The sequence below is a fragment of the Myotis yumanensis genome, unplaced genomic scaffold, assembly GCF_028538775.1.
Source record: "Myotis yumanensis isolate MYYU_CA2020_CCGP unplaced genomic scaffold, mMyoYum1.0.hap1 SCAF_4, whole genome shotgun sequence".
Taxonomy (NCBI): domain Eukaryota; kingdom Metazoa; phylum Chordata; class Mammalia; order Chiroptera; family Vespertilionidae; genus Myotis; species Myotis yumanensis.
Genome location: NW_027223755.1, coordinates 72517795 through 72544399, shown reverse-complemented (window position 1 = coordinate 72544399; position 26605 = coordinate 72517795). Strand labels below are relative to the sequence as shown.

Genomic DNA, 26605 nt, shown 5'->3' with positions numbered 1-26605 from the left:
TTATTTAAATAGAACTACTTTAGTACATTAAATTGACTATGTCTTAGAATCTCCCAAAATAGGCCCCCAAAGTATAGCCAGGTCCTCAAAAATATATAACATAGTTTTTCTCATTTTCATAGCATATATTTCCTCGTGAAAGCCCAGGCAATTCTCAGATGATTTCTGTCTAATGGTTCACACCACCATAGTAAACTTCAGATTCCTTAACATGCCTACTTTAATTATTGGTTTCTTTTCTTCATGGAAAATGAATTAAAATCCAGCAAATCTAGTATTTCTCCTTTGGATAAAGCAAGTATCAATTTCTACATAGGATATGAAAGTGTTTTTCAGTGCTTTGAAAACGGTTGCAAAAATAATGGCACTGACTTTCTTCTTACTCATAAGGTTTAAAATGGACTAAAAATTCCAGACTATTCATTGTCAGATGATTCATCACATCTCTCATGGTGTTTGCATAGGGCTGTGACTTTGGATCTGTAGGAAGGGTTATTTGAACTCTATGGCTACAGTAACTCCATGGGGTGGAAGTGGTCATGGGAATTCTCTTGGTCTAGAGAGGAAAGACCCCTTCAGAAATGAAAATAACCCAAGTTCAACAGGAAAATCACAGGGGGTGTAGTTAAAGGGTCTAATTTTTCCAACAATAATAGATGAATGAACCCACCACGGCTTTCAAAATAGTCATTTCTTACACCTCTTCTAGACTTGTAATAATTATGTTCAAAGCAGAGAAAGTGATAAAGATCAGAAGTGAACAAAACACATTTGTGATATCAAATGAGAATTGCTGGGAGAGAGCTTCAATGAGGCAAACAATATTTTTGTATGCAAATGCTCTAATTTTCATTTGAGTTTTTTTCCCCATCTCTACTCAGAGTCCTTCTCTTAGCAAGAACTGTGAAAAGTTGAATTATAGAAGCATCTAGAACAGCAGTTCTCAACCTGTGGGTCACGACCCTTTGGGGGTCGAACGACCCTTTCACAGGGGTCCCCTAAGACCATCGGGAAACACATATATAATTACATATTGTTTTTGTGATTAATCACTATGCTTTAATTATGTTCAATTTGTAACAATGAAAATACATCCTGCATATCAGATATTTACATTATGATTCATAACAGTAGCAAAATCACAGTTATGAAGTAGCAACGAAAATAATTTTATGGTTGGGGGTCACCACAACGTGAGGAACTGTATTAAAAGGTTGCGAGGAAGGTTGAGAACCACTGATCTAGAACTTTATTATGATAATCTAAATTCCATTCTGTGGGTCGTTAAAAACTCTTTTTGGTCACATTTCTAATAGGAGTGCTTTGGACTAAATGATACTAAATAACCTCCAAGGAACCTTCCAGCTCTGGAAATCTATGGCTACATAAGGAGAATTAATGAACTGAATAATACTCCTCTTAAAACCAAGAATGATACTCTTTTGAGGGGAATTAGAGGATCGACTGAGAATATGACAATGGTAAAAATGAGAAAGTCAGAGCTTATATGACAAAAATATTCTCTGAACTACTTTATTCTCATACCCTAACAGAATATGCATAAGGTTCTGTAACAAGGCCACACATGGTAGTGTATGGAGTTCCAGTTTCATCTGGCTTGTGCACTGCTTATCAAAGTACTAATGGTAAAAATTTTAAAATGTGGCTATTTCATACAGATGTCTAGATTTCCAGTTTCTTTTGTATTTTTGAAAGGCACAGCCCCACTAATTAAATTTCTTAATGATAACACCAGCTGAAACTGGGCAGCAGCTGTCTACTTTAGAGGGAGCTAGTACTTTCCAGCTCCCATAGTCTTCATGCCCCTCTTTTCATACCTGGACCAATTTATTCCATTTTGGAACCTGACTAGTAGACCCTGTAAGCACTTGAGTTTGCTACTCCTGTTCTACAAACTCTATGATGCATTCATATTTGCAAACATGTCACCGGATGGCCCCAAAGGTGTGTTTTCTTAAGCTTCATTGTTTTTAAATATTACGTTTGATAACATATGAAAGTAACTTTTGAGAAAGATGTGAATTCCAGTGGGTCCCTCTCCTTGTGCAGTTTTGCCAAGACATTGTGTCTTTATGTCTCAGCATCTGTGGGCAACACTTTGAGCAGGCATTCCAGAACTATTTTTCCTATTCAACTGTAGCCAGGACAGTAAATATTGTTTTTAGTTGTGTGAACAAGAGAGAAAAGAATATTTCTACTCTTACAGTTATAAAGAGAAATGTCTCCCCTTATGCACTCAAGTCTTTTCATCCAAAAACTTACCACTAATGGCCCTGACTTCAGGTTTCTTAGGTTCTGGTCTCCTTAACTCTTTAGGCAGCAAGTTGTTTTCATTATGCCATTTTTTCAGACATTGTGGCTCATGGATGGCAATCGATTTTGTTCCATATTCACGACCACAGATGTAGCAAATGATTGTTGGAGGACGCCTAATCATTGCTGGCTACAAACAACAGAAAATGTCTGTTAGATAATGTTTAGGAAATTATACTTTAAAGTTATAAAGTGTGGAAATTACATTTATTATACATTCAAATTAGCAAGGAAATCAATGTTTTTTAAAAATTCCAATCAGTCTGTTGAAGTTCACCTCCTTGGAAATTAAGAGAACCAACTTATTTATCTGAGTGATTAGGGTCGGGTGAGGTTGTGGGTTTGGGAGGAGGATAGAAAATAAAGATGAGCTAAGCATAATTCTACATATTGGTACTTGATAAAATATATTTTTTTCATTTAATAAATATTGATCTTCTGACTATTTTCTATGATGGGATAATACAATGATAAATTAAGTATGAATCATCCTCTCAAAAACCAATATATATGAGAAATAATGTGTCATTGGAGAGATTATAACAGTGTTATGCTGCCCACATTCTCTTGTGTAAACAACTTTGTACTACAAGTTCCTGTGATTCTCTGCCATTTTTGACCTGGAGTAGGCTCCACCCACAGGCTGAATAGCTACTCAGTTACAGGTGGAAGTTGGTGGATGTATACCCAGCTTCCTCCCTCAGGCTAATTCCAAACAGTCTTCCAGAGCCCCCACCGGGACTGCATCTCAATTGTTCATTAACACACTATTGAGGCTTCCTTCTCTTCCCTGTCTCTCCTCCCACTACTTTACTGGGGTTGCCTGGGATTACCTCCCAAACAAAGTACTTAAACTCAAATCCTTTTCTCAGCATTTGTTTCTGGGAGAATGAAATCTAAGGAAGAGTGAAGGTAAAATGCACTAGGGAAAGTAAAATGCTTCTATGGAAAGTTACAAGAATAAGGATAACCAATGGACACAGACACTGGCGGGGGGGGGGGGGGAGGGGGGGGGTGTTAGGGCATATGCCAGGGGGTAGGGGAGGCCAGAGGGAGTTCAATGGGGGGAAAAGGAGACATATGTACTACTATTTGTAATACATTAAACAATAAAATAAAATAAGAAACATTGCTTCCAAACAAACCAGATAACCTGCAGAATCATAATTTTTGAGGCCATGGAGACTCTGAGTTGCAAGATAAATTAATGAACTAAAGGGATTGCCTAAGTTTGATAGTGGATCAGCAGAACCAAGAGAAAACCTCCCACACTCCTACTTTACATGAGTATGGACAGCAGTTGTCTGCTTCATTAAGGGGCAGGACAGATGACCAGAACCCCTCTCCCCCACCCAGGAGGTCTTACACCCAGTAACAGGAGGTGACCAGCTAATGCTGGAGAGAGGCAGGAGCATTGAGAAAAACCATCCCTAAGACTAGAACTCAGGGCCTGCCTAAATCTGAGGGTAGAGCTAGAGAATTAGGCCTTGTACTGAGTACCGGATAAGAGCAGTTTACTGCTGGGAGATGGGGTGACAATAAGAGGACTCTCTTTCTGTTGCAGGCATGTAGGGTCCACCAGGGCCTAAGAGTGCAGCAGGAGAACGGGGAGAAGCCCTTTGGCTCCAGGCCTTACACCAGTGGTTCTCAACTTTCCTAATGCCGCGACCCTTTAGTACAGTTCCTCATGTTGTGGTGACCCCCAACAATAAAATTATTTTCGTTGCTACTTCATAACTGTAATTTTGCTACTGTTATGAATTGTAATGTAAATATCTGAATACAGGATGCATTTAGGCAACCCCTGTGACAGGGTGGTTCGACCCCCAAAGGGGTCGTGACCCACAGGTTGAGAACCTCTGCCTTACACTAAGTGCAAGACAGAAGCAGTTTACCACGAGGGGAATTTAAAGGCTGCAGTGCATAGAACATAACTAAAGCAAAGACAAGGTCCAAGCCCTGCTAAATTACAGACTCCATTGACAACCACTTATACTCACAGCCTGACAGAAGAGGCATACTCATTTCTGGGCATAAGTATAACTTACTTCAGAATATTACAATGTCCAGCATTCAATCAAAATTATAAAGCATGTGCTTGTGCACACACACACACAGAAATTAGGGTCCATGAGATCTTAAGTGTAACCAGATCAAGGTATAGCCTACATATTGTGATTATCAGGGTTTTTAAGTACTTATTTAAAAAATAATTATTTTAATTAATACTTAAAATAATTATTTAAAATAATTCTATGTTAAAGAATCTAGAGGTGGGCGGCATGCGTAAATATATGGGAAATTAAAACTGAGAGACAGAAAGCAGGTAAAAATTGCCCAAGAAAACCAAAATGATAGGAAACTGTTAAGCAGGGGAGTAACCTATAACTGCACTTAGAGAAAGTTAGTCTGGTTGTAATGTATCTAAACCGGCCATCAGGGCAGCACATCTACGAGAGCTTGAACTCCCGTGGCATTGGGGATAAGGAAATCATGGTCCAAGAGAACGCCAACGTTTTATCCTAGGTAACAGGGAAGACGGTGGTGTGACTTCCTGAAAGGGGGAAATCAAGAAAGGCAGGTTGGGGGAGGAGAAAAAAATAGAACCTGTTCTGGACCTGTTGCATTTGACATAGTGACAGAATTTAAATGTGAATAAATCCAGCCTAAACTGGAGATAGAGGCCTGTAATTCAGGACTAGTGAGCTCCAGCTCTGCTCACACAGAAAAGACATCTAATACCATGAAAATTCCAGAAAAGGAGTATATAGAGTTTGGAGAAAAATTCTTGGGCGAATATCTGCAATAAGGAGATTGAGCAAGAGAAAGACATAAAAGGTTCAAGTTTGCAGTTCAAGTAACAGGGAATGGAGATGCAAGACTCCATTCAGAATTCTGGAAACACTTTTGGTTTCCAGAAAGACGCTGTCAAATGCTACTTTGTCAAATACTACAGAGAGGAATGGTGGTTGAAAAAGATAGTTAGATTTGGTTACCGATAGATTACAAATCAGTGACTTTCGAGAGTTCAGTTTCAATGGATATAAGAATAAAAACTAAATTTTTAGGAGGTAAACAGCAGGTCGAGGAGAAGAGGAATATACCAGTATGTGCAAAAAGTTTGCAGAGAAGAAATTTGAGAGTTAAGTACCATTGAGGAAGGATTTGTGTTGTTGTTGTTTTTAGGATAGGAGTGTGTTTGGCAGAAAGAGAGAATGCAGGCCTTAGAGGAAAGGGATAATCAATTTTTAAAAGGCCTCAGAGGAGGAGATGTAATCAAGGTGTAATGGGAAATGGCAGCCTCCGAGGGAGGGGAGGAAATAGATGAAGTTAGAGGAAGGTTGTTGTAGAGAAGGGAGGTGCTCATGGAGCTCACATAAGATGGACTTAGTTTTCTAAGGATGAGGCAGAGCAATCTTCAGAGAATAAAGCGATTGAAATTCTGGAAAATTGAATAGTGAAAAATACTGGGATTAGGCACTGCAAGGAATGTAATGTGATTTAATTAGGGAAGAATACTCACCCAGTAATGGAAAAGACCCAGTAATGTTGAGCTGCAAGAAATGTTAGTGGAATTAAAGGACTTTTTCCAATATGTTCTTAAGTAGCACTGGATGGCATGAAAGCAGAAACTAAGTTGGTGGTGTGGTCTTCCTGGGGAAATAAAACATGGTAACGTGTGTGTGTGTGTGTGTGTGTGTGTGTGTGTGTCTTAGAATTAGCCTGCTTTACACTAAGATTGTTGGAGGTTACACCTACAGTGCAGAAAGCACAGAGGAAGATTAAAATCAGAAGAAAGCACATACATGATGTGTGCATAGCCAAGCAGAAACAACAGATTATGGGTGAGTAGATCCACAATTAATTTAGACCAAGCAAAATGGAACATGGAGTTACTCACTGAGGATCTAATTTTTTTTTTAAAAAAAAGCACTTTAATTTGAGGTAAAAAAAATTTTACTCTATTATTCTGTATTGCATTATGGTAATAGGTTGCATTTGTCAAAATAACTAAATAGTTGTCAATCCTTCCTTGTTATTAGCCATGTAGCATCTAACATTTAAAAAGTGACTTAAACATATTAGTGGAATTCAAGACTTAAGAGAAAGAATAAAGCAGAAGTAATAATTTTAGAAATACCCCAAAGTTCCTTACTATGGTTTACATGTTTATTTACTTGAAACATTAATTAAATGCAGACTTTTTAGCTTAAAAAGGAAAAGTTATTCTTTTTGCTTTGAGGATAATGAGTTTATTAAAGTTCCCAATGGAAAGTACCGTATGAGCCAAATCCAGCATTTAACCAAGCGTATAAGCAAAATAAATGGCATGGGTCATAAATGAAGGCATTCGTGTCACATTGTCAGAAGGTTTCTTTTTAGGAGGAAAAATTAGAAGAAAGAGAGGCAGGCACAGAGGCCAGAAGACACACACACAAAATAACTTGAGGGATGTGGGAGAAAATTAATACCATAAAAAGGCTGAGATGTTCCATATTATATTTTCCAAAGCATCCCGCGTGCTCTGTATTTGTGGTTGAACTGCAGTTGAACCTGCAACGTATGCCATATCCTTAGGTTTTGGACATCTCACTCCTAAACCATGCTCTGGGGAAGTGCAAGCAACCCAGACACAGCCCAAGAGAAAAATGCATCCCTGTGGGTCTGAATGGAGATAAGAGACCCTCTTCTGTTGTCCGTTAATTTCACAATCGTCAGCCTGAAATTTCCAGGGAAAACGGAACAGGCTCCAACCTGTGGTTATTGCCAGTACCCCAACTGCCAAGTTCTACCCTTCAGTCTCTTTGTCCTGCTTTCGGATGGAGGCGGGTGTGTGGGAGGTGGGGAAGACAGGAAGAGGAGACCCTGAGCCTGGTGGAAGGGACAGAGGCCTTTCTTGGCTCCGGGGCTAATGTGACAGGGCCTCGCAGAGCAAGGCCGGGCCATGGAAGGTTTGCCCAAGGACCTGTCCACACGGGGCCTCGCCAGGGCCTGCCAACTCCAGGAAAGTGTAATCACAGGAAGGCAGAGGGGAAGCCGATAAGTCGAAGTTCCTGTGGAGCCAAAGACTCCATCCACAGCTTTCCTGTCAACATTTCAGACATGGGAGGGGAGAGGCACTACTTTTAAAACACTGAGGGAAAAGAGTTTTCAAAAAGTGAACCTCTGAATCTCCCTAAGAGCTATTTCAGGTGGAAACTGTTTTATGGGAGGAGGGAGACCACGTGCGGCTGTTCCTGCGGTTTCCTGGGAAGGCCTGTTTAGGCTGGATACAGACAGGGGCACTTGAACACGTCAGGGAATGCTTTCATGTGTGCATTTCTTTTAACGTGAATCCACCAACTCTCGTATGTTTTCAATCATTTTGCTGGCCACTATTGGAATTATCATTTCATTTTCTATGCACACTTTTTTTTTCTTTTTGTTAATGTCTTTTCTCTGTCAGGAACCCCGCATGTTCAATCTTTTAGGCCAGGACTGAACAATGGAAAGGGAAGTGAACATTTAACAACTTTTCTCCTACTTGGTGTCATTCATCCATTCATTTTTACAATTTAAAACAAACAGCAATAGTACCACCATTAAAGCAAGGGGGAAAGAATAAGGACCAAGAAAAGAGGGGGGTGTGGTGAACAACTTAAAAGAGGTATTTTTGGGAGAAGAACGGTCATAGCACCATAAAACTAGACCAGGATGTCTATTTCAAATAGCTTCAATCAGCTCTCGCTGACCTCCCTGGTAACTCAGGCTGAAAGGTACCCACTGAACTACACAACTCAAGAGCAAATAGAGCTTACAGAGGAAGTGTAACAATTGGTTAGAAGGAAAAAAATATTTCTAACATTAACTATTATTGCGTGAGTCTTAACAAAAAAAGATATTGAAACTAAAATGGAAGTCATGCCCTAGCAGGTTTTGCTCAGTGGATAGAGCATCTACCTGCACACTGAAGGATCCCGGGTTTGATTCCAGTCAAGGGCATGTACCTTGGTTGCAGGCTTGGACCCTGGCCCTGGTTGGGGAGTGTGCAGGAAGCAATCAATTCATGTGTCTCTCTGTCTCTCCCCCTCCCTTCTACTCTCTCTAAAAATCAATGGAAAAATATCCTAGGGTGAGAATTAACAAAAACAGTAAGAAATGTTTTTAAAAAATGGAAGTCACTACTAGCAGTTTTACAAAAGATCAGAAACACACTGCATTTGGTCATTTCTTATATTAATCCCACAATACATACTAAGTACTAATAGTGTGAAATTATAGTTGTGCAATCTTATTTACAGGAGAGTTAGGAGAACATGATTGAAGGATGTAGCTTTTTGAAAATTTGATGTGAAATACATATTAGTAGGTGATAATTCTGGGCAATAGGCCCCTTTGAAATTCTAATGATGGCTATGATCATCTCCTCAGAAAAATACACATGTATGTAGAATTATGGATAAAATTTTGAATGATTGGTAGACTCTGTAAAACTCATCCATTAACCCCAGGAAGTGAGCTGTTGGGCATTAGTCAGAGACAAATTTTTTTTCCAAATAGATGCTCCTTTATATAAGGAGCCATTTGGGACTATTTAAATGCCTCAAAAACTTATGAAATACACCACTTCTGGCTTTAGGGTTATCTTAAGTCTTGCTTTGTCTAAAACAGTCCCTATTATACCCATTGTCATTTATTCTCTAAACTGTTCCTGTTTAGTCAATAAATTATATAATCACTCTACTTCCAATCTTTTTTATAAAAACATCAATTAATAAAATATAAGCAATCAAGAGATTTAAACAACAAAAAAGCTCAGAAATATTGAAGCTGTGGACTATAAGACTGCCAATGAATTCATTTAAATATATAACAAGGCAAGATTACTATAATTTCTATAGTCATCCAGAAATTATGGTTAGAGAATATAAAAGAAACACACCTTCACCAATAAAAATGCTTATAAAAATGACAAGGGAAGGAGAGGTGCAAAGATTTTAATGATACTAAGTTCTTTAGACCTCTCATGGCCATCAGTCAATTAAAACAATATAAAATTAAAGCATAGAGTTAAATTTTTTCAAATACTTTAATAATTTATTTTTGTTTTTTTAACTTTAGTGGGGCCTTTAAAGACTAATATTTTTAGTGAAGAAATATTTTTCTGAGGTTCTGCAATATCACCAATTATACTGGTTTCTTTTAGTCAAATTCAAGTAAAATGAAATATAATCTCTATTAATAATAACTTGGATACAATGAGCTCACTTCTATGAAAATATCTGTATATCTATTATTTCTATAGTAGAGGCCTGATGCTCGAAATCTGTGCAAGAGTAGGCCTTCCTTCCCCTGGCTGCAAACACCGGCTTCCTTCTGGTACCCGGGACCCGGGCTTCCCTCACAGCCCTGGCTTCATCTGGAAGGTCATCTGGAAGGATATCCGGTCTAATTAGCATATTACACTTTAATTATTATAGATGTTTGTCTACACAGAGCTGTGTTTGGAATGATATTCAAACTAATTTGGGGGTAAATTTATGCTAATTTTTATACTTTCCTAATGGCTTAAGTTTTTGTAATGAATTTGTGTCATTTTTATAAGGATAATTTTTTAAAGTGAACTCGAGTCAAAACTGAAGCAACACTTAACAGAAAAATCAGGTGGAGCCCAAGTAACTTTCTGAAAATTCCTTGAATAACTGATAAAAGATGATAGTCAAGGCTTTGTTTAATATAATACAGTTTAGTATCAAATTAGTAATTGAAATGAGAAATAATATTAGGGATGAATACAGCTTTGCATAGCATAAAATAACAGTACAATGCAAAATGAAAATATTTATAGTATCTGAAATTATATTACCAGTATTCTAGTACACCATTTTATTGTGTCAACCAACTGTGCACAGCTGAATATGCATCAGTTAAATGCTTGCATGATGCAACTCAACTGAAGTCCTAGAATTCTGCTCCATTACTTTAAAAAGCAGTAACAAGGGCCTGGAAAAATAATCTGAGGACAGGACTGTTTCTACCATAAGATAATCTAAATATAGTCCTTCTAGATATTTTAATTTTGTTCAGGCTTGTTTTCTTGGCTTGGTTGCATTAGTCAAAAATAAATCCACAAATAACTAAATGGGACCATATGGTATTAGCCAGCATGTGTTGAAAGTGACAGCCAAAAGATAATTTGGGGGACGGCTGGATTGAACCATCCCTTGGGTCCTGTGTTGCCCATTGTGGCTGGACTGACAAATCACCAGAAATCTTCAGCCTCCCACCTGCCCCCCTCCCCTCTGCACTTGACTATGTCCTCCGAAAACTTGGTCTGTCTGATGTGACACCAGGAATTTCTGTGGTTCCCCATGGCTACAGAATAAAGGCCAAATACTTTATACTGAGTTCATTCATGCCCAACCTTAGCCCCATGAAACAGGTCTGCTAGCCACACCAAACTCAGCTCCATTCCCCAAGTGAGAGGCCACAGTCCTCAACTTTTCTGTCTCCATGATTTTACTCATCTGTTCCTTCTAGCAACAAGCATTTAAATTGAATATAGCACCTGCATTATGCTGGAGGTTATGGGGAAACCCAATCCTTAGCTTTCCTTAGTAACAAATGCAAACAAATAAACTACTAACTCAGAAGGCAACATTTGTAAGTGCCCTGACAGGGTGACAGAGTGCTACGGGAGGCAGAAGCAGGAAAAGCGGGAATTGTTTTGACCAGAAGACAGTGAGGAGGGTGATATTCGAAGTGGCTGTGTTGAGTCGGTAGAACTGTATTGATGTGGCGAGTACTCCCTCAAGCAAACATCATGATCTATTCAGCAACTGTTCAATAGTACTCTAGTATGCTAATATGAAAGTTATATAGTCCATAGTGAAAAAACTGGTTGAGGAAGGGGGGAGGCAAGAATCAGTCTGTTCAATATAGGACTCAAACAGGAGTGGTCAGACCTTGAGAGCGTAGTCAGTGTTGTCACCTTTCCTGTGTCCTCCAACCTTCCCACCTTGGTGCTGGTCCGTCCTCACGTCATTAGAAGCTAGCCATGGCTCAGGAGCTGGGTAGGGATTTGTATTAGAAGCAAACACTTTCTATGACAAGATAGCAGCAATAATCATGCTGGGGTATTGTGCTGTTGTGGGAGTCAGGCAGAGAGAGGGCAATGAAAAAAGTAATGCAAAGTGTCTTGATCTTGTTGAGACCTGAGTTCAAGGATGAGGACTTAATACCCATGAGATGGAATCAGATCAAGAAAGAAGCTTGGGGCAATTTATAATTTTCATATAAAACATCTTGATTCTCCCATATTGAGGAAATACAACCTCATTCTGCATGCACTGAAAGAGACTGAAGAACTCTCAAGTGATAATAATAATAATAATAATAATAATGCAATGTGAAACATTGTGAATAAACAAAGTATAATACCACCTTCCAATGGACCATTACTCAGCAGTAAAGAAAAAACTGCTGTCATTTGTACCAACATGGACGAAACTCAGAATCATCACGCTGAACAAAGCAAGACACAAAAGAGTACATTATTGCCTGATTCCATTTAGATAAAATCCGAACTAAGCTATAATGATTAAAAGTCAAATCAGGGGTTGCCTGGAAGCTGGAGGTGGAAGGAGGAACAAAGGAGATAAGGAAGCTTTGTGGGTGATGAAATGTTCTATATCTTGATTATGGTGGTGATATAACAGGTATATAAAGCTGTCAAAACTTATTGAATTGCCTGTGTTTAATGGATGCAGTTTAGTGTTTGTAATATTAATCCTCAATAAAGCAGATTAACCACCACCCCATCAGACCTGGTTTAGTGAAGTACTTTTGCATTGCCGTGTTCCTACAATGCAGTCAAAGTCAGTAGTACACATTGTCAGATGAAATTCCAAAATCAAATAATGTATTTGAGTGGCTTTTGCCAGGAACTGGAGAATATTTTTAAGTGGTCTAAATTCTAAACCTTTAACTTGTCTCTCAAGAAAATTTTCCAGTTGAAAAAATAAAAAAAGGGGGGGGTGGTGGAAGCTAAAGAAAATGAGAAAATGTTTTATTTGATTGAGAATTTTCCCCCTAGGACATTACCATTTTTTTGTCAGAGAAAGTACATGAGGCCACAATGCCATCCACACACAATCCCATCCAGCAGAGATGGATCTGTTTGAGAAGCAGGCCTGTTCCTCTTTGCCCGGGTGCGTGGCATCTGGTCTGCTGGAGACATAACCAACTCCAGCTTCTCACCTTTCGGGAAGAGGAACTTCATGGCCCTTTATGAGTGTGTGTGTGTGTGTGTGTGTGTGTGTGTATGTACTAAAGACATAAAAGGTTAGTCCCTTCCTTCAGTCAATTCCAGACATATTGAAAAGCTCCCTTTGCCTCAAACTCGTCATTCCTTTATAGTATTTTCTTCCGTTTTGTATTTGACCTTCCTCCAGCCCCAAGTGATCATCTTAGGCTCATTCCCCTCAGGAAGAGAGCACTGAGAGCTTTGACTGGAGAAGGTCCTAAGTACAATCACATATCTGCTTCCCCTGGGGCACAGAGGGAGCCTCCACATTCGCTCACTGGGAGGCAGTGATTGGCTGCGTTTATTTGCTGTCAGTGACGCAGTCCACCTGTTCTTTCTGAGGAGGTCATTTTAGTGGGCTGTGCCCAAACAGCCATATCAAAATGTAAAAGGTGCCTTTTTTATTACCAAATATGTATGCAAATGAATATCTGGCTCTTTCCCCAAGTAACATGTTTCACACATTACTTGGAAAGGAACAAACAAAAATGCAGAAAGTTTAATGGTCTCTCTTTCTCCTTTTAAGTTTTCATCATAACAATTCCTGCATCAAAATTGCCATATGCCCCTTGTTCATTTGGGGACATTCATTAACCTAAGAGTCAAAGAGAAATCAAGGAACCCAGAGGTGAGAAAGCATCTTGAAGGGAACAGTCCGATTGGCTTTAACCATGACTTTGAGTAAATTAAAGGTGCTCTACCTTAACACAGCTTTCAAACCCTCCGGTTGTGATTAATCATCTGCATGGTACAAGTCACAAGATGCAAAGCTTGAAAATGGTGCCCATGGGAGAGATACACATGGCAGTGTGTACCCCATCCCCGGACTCCACCTTGATCCCACCCTATGTGTTAGTGGCACTTTGTTCCTCAGATGGAGCATGACTGGGAATGAGCGCAGTATGGCCAGTCTGTAAATATCTGGACTTAATCAGATATTTTTCAACTGCACAGAAGCCAATAAAGCAGTGGGATTCTAAACGCTGATACTCAAGTTGCACTGGGAGCAGAAAGAACTCAGAGACATCTGCTGAAAACACAGCTGAGTGTGATTCGGGGGTTTGAGACCTGCTCTAAATGGAAATGCATCTACAGGAAAGGCCGTCTCGAGGGACAATGGCGGCCCAGCTGCTGTGGCTCAGAAGGAATTATCTGGTTGCAGGCAATGTTCCAGGCGCTGTGCTAGGTTCAGAAACGAGAACTGGCCCTCACAGTGGGAATAACCACACTTAACTCACCACCTTTATTCAGGAACTATTTACTTTTTCCTCAGCTCTTTCTCTGGGACAGTAAGTCAGGTAGACGGGTGCCTGTGTGGCAGCCACAGAGCCCGTTCCACCTGAAATCAGTCAAGGCGCAGGGCAGGGTGAGAAAGGGACCCGCTGAGTGGAGGAAGCATTTTCTTGACTTCTCTGCCCATTGGTATGTTTGAATTCAGATGGTTTAGTTCTGAAAACTACCCTCCAAATGTGGAACCTCTCTAGGCTCCTGGACTTTTTTGTGGGCTTTTTGTGACCCTGTAAAATTCTTAGAAGGTTTGGCTTCCAGATGTCTGACCCACAAGAATGGCCTCACTGTTTTTGGAGACTCCCACAGGTGATCCAAATGGGGGCTGGCAGCTGGGGTGACTTACTCTATACTCAGCTTTGAAGTGTGTGTGTACCAGTGGTCCCTGCACATGATTATCACATAACGATGTGGGTCCCTTCATGGGTCCCTTATGACCCAGCTTGTCCTATTTAGAGCATCTCACCCATGTCACTCACCAGAACTATCTCCCTTCTGCCTTATACTCTGGGATCTCAATTGTAAACGAATGGACCAAAAGCCCTTTTAGCCAACAGACAGGCATGTTTTCCTTGACCAGCACAATGTTCTTAACATTTTTATATGTGAATATCTTTAGGTGGGACTTCCTCTCAAGGATACTACAGGGTTAACATTCTCTATTGCCTAACATGTAGCCTGTCTACCCCAGAAAGCATTTGAGCTTGTGACTTTGAGCAGCCAGTTTTCCCACTCTCTCTTCCTACTCATCTCCCCAATAAAAGTGTTTACCTTATATCTCATTTGTAAGAAATGACCCAAACTTATGGTTAATTTTCATGAATGTGTCAATGGCTAAAGAGGGTGTATTACCTATCTAGGGAATTTGTAGCTGCTATCTCCTATAGAGTCAGTGATATGCATAAAAAAACACACACACACAAAAAAAAAACAAAACAAAAACAACAACCAAGAGTCTTGGTGCCTATCCTTAGGCAACAGAAGCGCCTACTTTAAGGGTTAAGACTGATTTCCGAAGCCATGTGCTTACAGTAACCATTGATTCCTCCAGTTTTTTACTTGCTGGCGGATTTTTTGCTCCCATGACTCCTAGCTGGATCCCAGGCTGTCAAAAGCAGGGTCCTTCCTGCTAGGGCCTGAGGGACATATGTGACTGTGCAGCTGTAGGAATGGATGTCATTGCATATACTATGTTCTTCTCTCCGTGTGACAATATTAACCATAAAGAATTTGGGCCTGGGCCTGGCCAGTGTGGCTCAGTTGGTTGGGGCATTATTGTCCCATACACCAAAAGGTTGTGGAATCTATTCCCAGTCAGGTTGTGGGTTCCATTCCCTGTCGGTTGGGGTGCATGCAGACCAAATGATCTCTCTCTCTCTCCTTCCCCTCTCTCTAAAATCTGTAAACAAATCCTCTGGTGAGGATTTTTTTTAAAAAAAGAATTTTGGCCTGAGCTGCTGTTTTAGATTTTCCACACTGTTGATCTCTTCCATTAGGCCAAATAATTGAAATGTCTGTGGTAAGTGCACAGGGCATACCATAGAATGCAGAAAGTTTGGATGAGGAACTAAGAGGAAAAGTGTTCCTCCCCATATTTGAGGCAAAAGAGTAAAACCTCTTTTAGAAATCTTTGTGAATACTCCAATATTGAAAATGTCTGACCAAATAGCAACTAACAATTAGCCAGTGCTAAGTGCCGGGCACTGTACTAAGCACTTACCATGCTTTATCTCTATAATTCTCATAAACGCTTGAGCAAGACTCAGTGCCCCCGTTTTACAAACCAGGAAACTGAGGCACAGTGGTTAGTAAGTGGTGAGACTGGTTTTCATCCAGACAGGGGGTCTTTGGTCACTGCCACTGTGAGCAGGGCAGGAAGGAGCTGACGAGTGATGACTTTTCAGGTTCCATCTCAGGCCCTTTCTTTCATTTTAACCTCTTACAGTGGGGAAACTGGGGCTGGGGAATTTATGTAATTTGCTCAACATATGTGGTTTCATTGGGCATCTATAACCTGAATCCAGGTGTGTCTAATTCCAGCTGCTTCTAGAAACAGGGGGGAAGGTCATCAATGGTCAGCGGAGTATCACGCTCTAGGTCTTATGTGTCCACACGGTCAGCCATTGGGTGGGATTTGAGAGAAACCAGCATTGCTCTCTCTCCATTACCTCAAAAGTTCATTCCACTGGGTTCAACACATCCCTCTCTTTATCCTCTTTCAAAATGCAAATATTCCTATGAGATTTTTCTATGAAGGAGTTTATCAGATTTTCCCAGCCTGCTTCCAACCATAAAAAGGGATGAGGTTGGTGTGTGTGTGTGGGGGGGGGGGGGGCGCGGGGGGGGGGAGGGAAGAAGGGAAGAGGGGAGAGGGGAGGGAAGGTACAGAGGTGCTGAAAGAAAAAGGAGATCAGAATACCAGGCTAGCCCTGACCGGTTTGGCTCAGTGGATAGAGCGTTGGCCTGCGGACTGAAGGGTCCCAGGTTCGATTCCGGTCAAGGGCATGTACCTTGGTTGCGGCACATCCCCAGTAGAGAGTGTGCAGGAGGCAACTGATCGATGTTTCTCTTTCATCGATGTTTCTAACTCTCTATCCCTCTCCATTCCTCTCTGCAAAAAATCAATAAAATATATTTTAAAAAAAGAAAAAGAATACCAGGCCAGGCCATGGAAGACTCACTCCCAAAGTCAGAATTTTGCCTGCAGCCATTTAAAGCTCAATTTCAACAAACTTGACTGAGAATGAATGTATAAATTTCCATTCCCCCAGGCACATCCTACACATGCAGACAAAGTATAAACAGCATTTGAATATATAGGAGTAACCAGCATAGCTCAATCTCAAACCTCAACAATTGCAAAGCTTGATTGTCTAGAAACCACTGGTATTTCACATTTACTTCTGGGGTTTTCAAACAATCATACTCAAATGTCACATCTGGAAGGATCATTGTTTGAAATGAAATTGTTTTTGGAAATCACTGGATGCCACGTAAAAGAATTTTTCCAATCTAACCTATTGGCCAACTATTAGAGAGTCCATTACCTATGATGTGGAGTTTTGTTTTGCTTCTTTAACAAGAGAGACTTGGTCATTCATTTGGAAATGCTATTAATATTCAAGAACCTTTAGGTACCTTATTTTTAAAAATAAACTGTTGGTATTTTGAATATATGCTTGCATTTTAGTTCTTTAATTGCTCAGCCTGAGATACAAAGCTGGAAAATCTAAGTCAAAGAACAAATTCCAAATAAGATTCTCTGTGTCTGGCCCTAACCGGTTTGGCTCAGTGGATAGAGCGTTGGCCTGCGGACTGAAAGGTCCCAGGTTCGATTCCGGTCAAGGGCATGTACCTTGGTAGTGGGCACATCCCCAGTAGGAGGTGTGTAGGAGGCAGCTGATCGATGTTTCTCTCTCATCGATGTTTCTAACTCTCTATCCCTCTCACTTCCTCTCTGTAAAAAAATCAATAAAATATATATTTTTTTTAAAAAAGATTCTCTGTGTCTGAAGGAAATATGGTTTCTTAGCTGAAGTTGTTTTTTCTTTTGTCATTTGAGGGGGGAAAGAAAACCCTGCTTTTTTTGTGATCACTTAGAATGATATTGATCGGAACATAGGGTATTTAAATAAATCTCTCTGCAAATTCTTGTAAGAATCACTTTTCTAGAAAAACATGAACAGACGATGGACCTGAAGTTTGGTTTCTCTGTGTGGGACCAGGCCTGACCCTCCTGGGCAGGTGGCTTCCAGGTCACCGGGTAAAATGAAGTAACAAAGGAGCAACAGGGGCAACATCAGAAAACCACAGGCTGAGGTGACCACTCAGGTTTTCCAGCTGCTATAGCTACAGAGGAGAAAAGAGGTGGGGATTTCAAAAGCCTGATTTGTTTACCACTTATATGCCAAAGGGCCCCCAGCTCAGGGGGCAGGCAGAGGAAAGAAATTTTCGAATCAAAGAAAGCAAGCAAGGACAGGCCAAAAGAATTCTAACACCAGGAGATAGTTTTTTTCCTTATCAGAATTGTTGACCCCAGTCCTTCCCCCTCCTCTCCCTGTCCCTCTGCCTCCAATTCCCTGAATCTTTAGTGATATTTCTGTGTTTTCAACTTCTCCACTTAAACAAAGGTAGCTTGGGATGTGAGAGCTTCTTGGGGAACTTAAGTGACAGGATCAAAGCATATGAGCTGGTGCCTGGAGCAGGGGTAGTGGAAACTTACAGAGTTCCTGGATTTATTAGGCCTGCCTTCAATTTGTAAGACATTTCTTACATAGAAGACAGCATCATAGAGGTAACATTTGAAAGAGACAGTGGATGTAAGGAGGAGGTGAATCACATAATGTAAAGGGGAAACAAGAGATGGCATCCTAAGTCAAATCCTCTCAATGCTCCACCTGGTTGTGAAACTGCAGTTGAGCTTCACATTTTCTGTGAGAGGCTAGTCACAGGAACAGCCACCTCAGTTTCAATAGGAATTTCTTCAAGGTTGTGTCGCACTACTTTTGGAGAAGTTCTAAGAATTTTGGGTGAAATTTTAGTTGTTGACCTTGAAATTCGGATTTCTAAAAATGATATATATCCACTCAGTCATGACAGAAAGATGTGCTAGACATCCATCACTAGACAATATGGGCATCTATGTATGTGGGGCTGGAAGCAGGGAGATGCAGGTGGCAGGGAAAAGTATTATCCTTCAAATTTTTATATTAAGAAGCTATACAGCCCTAGCCGGTTTGGCTCAGTGGATAGAGTATAGGCCTGTGGACTGAAGGGTCCCAGGTTCGATTCCAGTCAAGGGCACATGCCTGTGTTGCCGGCTTGATCCCCAGTGGGGGGCGTGCAGGAGGCAGCCAATCAATGATTCTCTCTCATCATTGATGTTTCTCTCTCTCTCTCTCTCTCTCTCTCTCTCTCTCCCCCTCTCTCTCTCTTCCTCTCTGAAATCAATTAAAAATATATATTTTTTAAAAGAGAAGCTATACAACAATTTTGCAAAGGATGCTGTTGCTCTAAAATTTGTAACCCCCCCCCGCCCCCCGGCAACACACACATATTCCACACACAATATTCAAGATGGGGCAAAAGTAGGCTTATAGTTACTCATATGGAAAATAATACAATTAATAAATAGTAATATAAGAATGAACTATGTTTTGTATACTCACAACTGTAAACCTACTGTTGCCTCACCCTATATATAGTACACGGATTCCTTTGGGTTCATTTTGAGAAACAACAGTGCAGAAGAGAACTTGTCTTATTACCTTAAAGTGGTTCTTAGTACACCCGAGAGCTGTGGGATCCTAAAATGCTGCCCTGATGTGCAGGCATGCTTGGCACCAAGAAAGATGACGTGGCACATGGGGTTGGATATTAGTGGTCCAGCTGCCAGCATCTTCAGGGGGCAGTTTGTGAGGTCGAGGCTGGCTTTTATGACATCAGCAGCGCTGGGGAGGTGAACTAGGGTGACTGAAGATAATTATAAGGGTGGAAACCCCTAGAAGAATCCTACTGAATGTTCTAACATCTTCAAAGAATTCCAACTCATTCTTGTGTTTGGGAATCATAGAGGCAAATGGTTCTATGAACCTCAGCCTTGATTTCAGGAACTCAGCGTAACTGAAAGTATGAAGAGACAAAGGACTAAGTAGCTTCTTAAAATGAACTTTTTCTCTTTCTCTCTCATGTGATAGGCTTGATCAGCTTGCCTGGTATTCCATTGAGAAGATAAAAGCTAACAGACTATAGCTCCTTCATCTTTCCATTAGCACCTCCAAACTTACCTCCATTTGCAGTCAACCTCACTCTGAAATGAAAAAGTGCCCACTTTGAACTGGGATCCCACCCCCTGGGGACCATTTCTCCTTCAGGTTTTACACTTACCCTTATCATTCTGCTTCTTCAAACTTCCTCCCTCCACTGGATCACAATCCTCAACATTCAAATATAGTCTGGAAGCTCCTATCTTTTAAAGAAACTTCTCTTAACCCAATATCTATTTCTAGCCTACCCATTATTCCTCTCTTAATCACCAAAGCCAAACTTCTAAAACTACATCCTGTCTTTATCAACCATGCACTCGGCAACCCCCACCACTACACTGAATGTGTCCTTTCTAAGGTTTTCAAACGAAATCCGAATTGCCAAATCAGAGAGATATTTTGGCCTTCATCCTGTTCAACCTCGGCATTCCACTGTTTTCCACACCCTTATTCTTGACTTTTTCTCTGATCTCAGTTTCTGTGGCGCCATACTCTAGTCTTTTCTCTAGTGTCTCCAGGCACTCATTCTCCGCTCCTTCCCTTCAGATCTCCAAATATGGTAATGCCACTTAGCTCAGCCCTGGGTCTATTTTCATAGCCCTATCCTCATTCTGATGAGTTTAAATATATGTTAATACTACACAAATCTATACCCTAGCCTAGTCTTTTCTTTTGAGACCCAGACTTATATATTCAGCTAGACTTACCCACTTAGATATCTCATAAGCATTTTGAATGTGATATGCCCAGAATAGAACTATTTGTCTTAACCCTCAAGAGCTACCCTTTCTCAAGTCTTTCTCACCTTAGAAAATGGCACAACTAGGATAGTTGCTCAAATTAGACATGTGGGAGTCATCCTTGACCCCCTTCCTCACCCTTCCACGTCCTAACTATCACCATGTCCTAACTATCACATTCTCATTATACCTTGTCTCCATCTCTGCTACCAATACCCCTAGGCCAAGCATCATCAGCCCTCACCTGGACTCCTGGAGTAGCCAAACTGATGCCACTATGTCCACATAGCAGCTGGAGAGAACTATGCTGTTTCTACAGCTTTATCTCGTGTGCCTATCTCCTGTTCCATTAGGCTCTGGCCACCTGTGGACTTCTTAGTTCCATTTAAAGATCTTTCTTACCTCAAGGTGTTCACACATGTTTCCTTTGGCCAGAATGTCTTGGCTAACGCGTTCACACCTTTTGTATCTCAGCTGAAATGTCACTTCCTCCCAGAGGTTTCTTGACCCAAGAATATCCACTCCCACCAAGAAACACTGTCATATCACAATTTGAAATTTTATATTTATTTCATATTTCCTCCACATGTCCCCATCAGATCAAGAACTGTGTCTATCTTGTTTATGACTCTATATTAAGTATTTAGCCAATGTCAAACAGTAAGTATTTGTTGACTGAAGAAACTTCTGTCCTCTTTGTCCTACTTAACACTCATAGCCTGGCAAGATAACCATGCCCTTTTTGTATCACACATAATCCTCTCTCTTAGTGACATGCACAGGTAATGAGCCTTTGAATCTGGCTCTGACACCCACTACCACACCCACTGTGTGACTTTGGTCAAGTTGCTTAACCTCAGTTGCTTCACCTGGAAAGTGGGAAAAATAATATCTGTCTTTTAGTAATAGTATGAAGATTAAAGAGAGATCATGTATATAAAGTGCTGATCATGAAAGTACTCAGAAAAGTTTCCTTTCTTCCATGCCTCCCAATAAACAAATACTTCTTACCCAATAGCACATATGCATACACAAAACCATCCATCCTGCCCTTCTGAGTCTTCCTGATGGTGACCTTCCTATTGAGACTTTTGCCTTTAGAGGATGAGACACTAAGCCATGAAACAGAATTTATAATATTAAACCAAATATGTAACTGCTGCCCTAAATAACTAGAGTTTGTATTATAAGGGTACCTTCTCAAATATATTTGGAGGTAACACAAAGAGAAAAGGAATAATATTTTTGATAGTGTAGAAGACATTGCTTTAAAAGAAAACAGCAGATGGCAGCACCAGACACTAAAGAGGTATCTGAAGGGACTTTTAGCTCAAACCTGAGCATAAAACTACATTGAGAGAGATGATCATTTATAGAAAAGATAGTTTCCCTACAGAAAAATAATGCCTACTTTATAATGTAATAAAGGATTTTTAGAAAAGGTGTTTCACATGTGGCCAGCATAATCCTAAGGAAATAACCCCAAGCACTATCTAACCAATAAACAGAACAGATTGCAAAGTGTCCATTGAGGTCTTGGAAGAGAACTTGCCTTAGTGGCGTTTGTTTATGTTTAGAAATGATTGAAAGGTGACAGAAGCATCTGTGTCCTAAGAGAACTGAGCCAATCTATGTTGGAAGAACATTCTGAGCAGAAGGTAATTCACTCTGCCAGCGAAACAGTCATGTTGCCCGACTAAAGTGAATTGTTTTCCAAGCACTGTGATCATGGTTCTTAAAAGATTTTCCTCACTTGAATTCACTGCAAGATTGAGCCCCCTGAGAACATCAGACAAGATCATTGATTCTAATCAGAAGTCAGATCAAGGATTCTAGAGGGAAACTGTTATAATTGACAAGAGAAGAAATGAAGGAAACATTTGAACTCTAAAAAGAATGCATGTGGCCCGGCCGGTATGGTTGAGCATCAACCTATGAGACAGGAGGTCACGGTTTGATTCCAGGTCAGGGCACATGCCCCAGTTGTGGGTTTGATCCTGGTGAGGGGCATGCAGGAGGCAGCCAAACAATGATTCTCTCTCTCATCATTGATGTTTCTGTCTCTCTCTCCCTCTCTCTCTCTTCCTTTCTGAAATCAATAAAATATATATTTTAAAAAGAATGCATGTGCATCATAGTCAGCCAAAAGTCGACCATCACAGGCAGATGAAAATCTGAAATCTAATAATGCATAGGGCAGTGCCCTTTATGGAAAATGTATGATGCACTGCACTATCTAAATTTTAAATGATAAAAGAAATACAGCAATAGACAGGATCAAATCATAAACAAAAGAGAAAACTACAGTTCCCAGGAGAGCCTTTCTGCTGAAAGTACCATTGCACGGCAAACATCTTTTTCAGCGAAGGAATAAAGTCCATTGCTTCCAGATTCTTATGCCTCTCTGAAGCCTAAGGAGATTTATTTCTCCATTGTCATTAAACCAAGCTTGCTTTAAATCTGGCAACTAAAGGGCCCCTATGTTAGATGACCTTTCTCTGACCTCCACTGAAGCCTGCATGGTCCCCAAACAGGCCAGCACACATCTGACAGCTGTGGGCGCCAGTTTCTCACTGACACGTGCCTTTTCACGTCTGGGAGCAGAGTTGGCTGTCCTCTCACACAGCCATGCCCTCTAGATGCCCTTGCTCTGATGAACTCCCCTCTATGCTAAACGCACGAGTCATCGGGGCCCTCGCTGGCCTCTCCTTCTGACATTCTCCCCTCCAGACAACTGCGTGAGTCAGGAGGTGTCCTCTTATGAAGCTGTGGTTCCAGGCCAGCCTCTTTTAGCAGTCGTGACTGAGTGAGAACATGCTGTGCTCAGCCTGTTGGCTCCACTCTTGGGAGCACAAAGTATGTGTTATAACAACAAGCCCAAGAATCCTGACCACACGCTTCCCTATCTCCAGATCTGTAATGAGAACATTTGAAGTAAATGCATACAATCAGGAAACAGGGCTGAAAGTCACACAGGAACAGAATTGCTGATTGTGACCCCAAGACACAAGCCTTTTGCTCTTTGAATCCAGACCTCACATGTTTTGAAAGAAAAACAACAGCCAGAAGATGGGAAAAACAGATCATGTTTATGAGACCAGCCTGCATCCTTGCCACACTTAAGAGTTTTGTGTTTTCATCCGGCAAAGAAACCAGCCATCCTTTCTTCAATGTTCATCGGAACACTTACACAGCTTCTGTCAGTGTGACTCTTCAGCTTTAGGATCATTATCTTGAAATCTTCTAAACCAGCAAGTCCATGTAATGTCATTTTAAACATGGTAGTTTGAGAAAAGTACTAGATATTTGCCAAAATCATGCAATGAAAATGTAAGGAAGAAACACTGCATTAAACATAAAAGACCCCCCACCCCCTTTTGGTTTAATACTTTGCAATACCTTGAGTAACCTTAGTTTCCCAATAACAGTCCATTTATTTACTTTTTATTTTTTGAAAACAGTCCATTTAAAGAATCATGCAGGTGGGTGTTTCAAGTAGCAAATCGAAGGAAGAGAAGAAGGGGGGGGGCGAGGAGGAGGAGGAGGAGAAGAAGAAAACTGACCACATCCTATTTTTCATGATTTGACATCTGTAAGCTGTGACAAGGACAGCACATCCATCCCCCTGGCCTAAGTGTAGGCCAGAGTCCATGGACCGTGCCCTGTTTTGCAGGTAGCCACCCTCATGAGCATCCTTCCCCAATCCTGGTTGATGAAGAAACTTCAGGTGAAAACCCAACAACACTGCACCCTATGACTGGGAACCCCTGGGTCACGCTTATTTACAATTGCCCAAGTGGCGAGTCAGAGCGTGGTGTCCAACCCAGATAAAAGGTACAGAGCAGCAGCGGGAATTCAGCACGTCCCAGAACCAGGAACACACGCCTCCCTGCATGGGTGTCGACACTGGGTTAATTCCCCACATACTACAATCATGTAAGCTTAACAGAAAACATGCTGTATTCACAGAGTATGTCTATTCCTGCGAGTGCGCCAGTGTTTAATTATTGCTAAAGTCATTTGGGGTTTTTGACACAGATTCTATTTTAGTAAGATAAACTCAGCATAACCCAGTGTTGCCAAAAATGAATTCCTAAGGTAGATGACTAAAATAAACTGGTAATAAATATTGGCTTTTGGAACGGGGATTATAGCTCTGTAATGCAGACATAGCATTAATGACTCATTTTCAAATAACAGTCTCTCCCAAGGATTATTGGTGGGAGGGGTCAGGGGAAAAAAGTTCTCTCTCTCTCTCTCTCTCTCTCTTTCTCTCTCTCTCTCAACAAAATGGAAGAGAACTATGAATCTTCCAGGCAAGGATGTTCTTATGTCTATGTTGCCATCAGAGATACAGCCCCTGGAGTGGGACAGGGGTCAACTTGGACAGGCTGCAATGAGTCAGAAATGGCCATCGAAAGAAACCACTCTAGGGGTTGAGGCAGTTGATTCGGGGTCTGTTTTCTCTCATTCCCCTGGAGACAGTACGCACTGCCGGGTCCAACCAGGGCATCTCATGTGGCATGAATTACCTTATCAGTCACAGTGGGTGCGGCCTCGTGCCTTTGCTGCTTGAAATTAGTGGACTCTTTCAGGCCACCTTTACTCTCTAAAGTCAAATTCTGAACACGTGGCCCACTCGGTTGAGCCTTACAACTTCTCAGATGCACCAGAAGGCGCTGGGGAGCAAAGGTCCGGCTACAGTTTGGGCAGGGCTCAAGCTGAGCTTCACTTGGCCCCTCGCCAGGTACAAGGGGCTGAGGCTTCTTCTGTGGGAATGGCCGGCGGAGCTCCCTAGGGAGCCGGTCATTTTCTGTTTTCCACTTTTCCAGGCATTTGGGCTCATGAATAGGAAGGGAGAGGGAGCCAAATTCCCTGCCACAAATGTAGCAGAGGAGAGTCCTTGGTCGAGCTGAGATACCACCAGAAGCTTTCTGAAGACCAGTAAGGTCATTAGAATTGTTGCTGTTTGGTTCTCTGGGCCCACCACCCTTGGGCTTGCAACTTCTCTGGTGAACAAGAAGACGGTCTGGCAAGAATGTGCGGCCACAGGATTCGCAGGGCAGCAGCTGGGCCTGAGAACTCTGGAACGCTGCCTCGTTCATTGCCTGAAGAATGTAGGACCCACTGCCGCCGCCCAGGGGCTGTGGTTTGGAGGGTTCTGGCCTCCGCTGGTGCTTGGGCAACTTGCTGTTTTCAATTCGCCACTTCTCCAAGCACTGGGGCTCATGGATGGCAAGTGACTGGGACCCAAATTCTCGGCCACAGATATAGCATATGCGGAATGCAGGCCTGCGGGACGGGATCACGGGTGGGCTAGGCTGGCTTTCCGACATAATTCTCTTACCGGACCGTTTTGAGAGGATCACAGTTCCAGGCCTAGTTTTCTGAGGGTTTGTCTTTATGTTTTCAGCAGGATTGACTCGCTCTGTTTCTGGCAAAAGGCTAGAAGAGGAGTCACGAGACAGAACAGTGTGGTTGATAAGGAAGGTAGGTTCTTTAGAGCGATGGAAAGTTTGTTGCAAGTTTTTGGAAACCCTTTTCTCTTTTCCTCTTTCCATTAACGAATAAATCTTTCTTTTAGTCCTTGCTCTGATTTCAGCCCAGTTTCATTTGGGGCTTCTTCTTAGAAGTCAGGTTGGCTCTCCTGGGGTTCCACATTGTAGCCAGTACCTTAGCCCTTCAGGCCAGGACTCAGAGCTTCATTGAGGGGCAGCAGCCTGGAGCACTGCAAAGTCCCCATTGAACACCCCGTGCCTCCGAGATCTGTGGGAGAAACAAATCCAGAGTTATTACACACACACACACACACACACACACACAGACCTGTTAGATTAAAAGTTCATAAACAGCAGAATTTTTTTGTTTTGTTTAGTATCCTCTCTCTGGCTAGCACAGCAACCAGCACATAGGATTTTTTCAGTGTTCAAATAAAGTTTAAGAAAATTTCCATTGTGAATTGCACTGTCACTGTATTGAAACTAGCATTCTGCCCAAAGAAAGATCGACATTTACTGCTGCACCTCATAGACACACCTGACACAAACCATCAGAGGCACCATGCTGAGGTTGTAAGAGAGAGAACCAAGAACTGTGAACATCAGATAATGAAACCGAAGGTCACCTGAGAAGACCTCCTCCCACTGCCTGAGGGAGTCTGGACGTTTCAGTGCCAGGATCCCTTTAACAGGGCT

General features: G+C 41.4%; 1 protein-coding gene across 3 annotated transcripts in view; it reads right to left on the bottom strand.

Moving 5' to 3' along the window:
- The window catches only part of LOC139008839 (zinc finger protein 474-like), an 89068-nt gene that overhangs the window by 35982 nt on the left and 26481 nt on the right, over positions 1-26605 (bottom strand). For all 3 annotated transcript variants that reach the window (XM_070412526.1, XM_070412525.1, XM_070412524.1), the window contains 2 exons: positions 24944-26177; positions 2284-2464 (listed from right to left, as the gene is read on the bottom strand). In XM_070412526.1, the coding sequence (XP_070268627.1) occupies positions 2284-2464; positions 24944-25972 (1210 nt within the window). In that variant the 5' untranslated portion in view covers positions 25973-26177. The remainder of the gene's footprint in view (positions 1-2283; positions 2465-24943; positions 26178-26605) is intronic.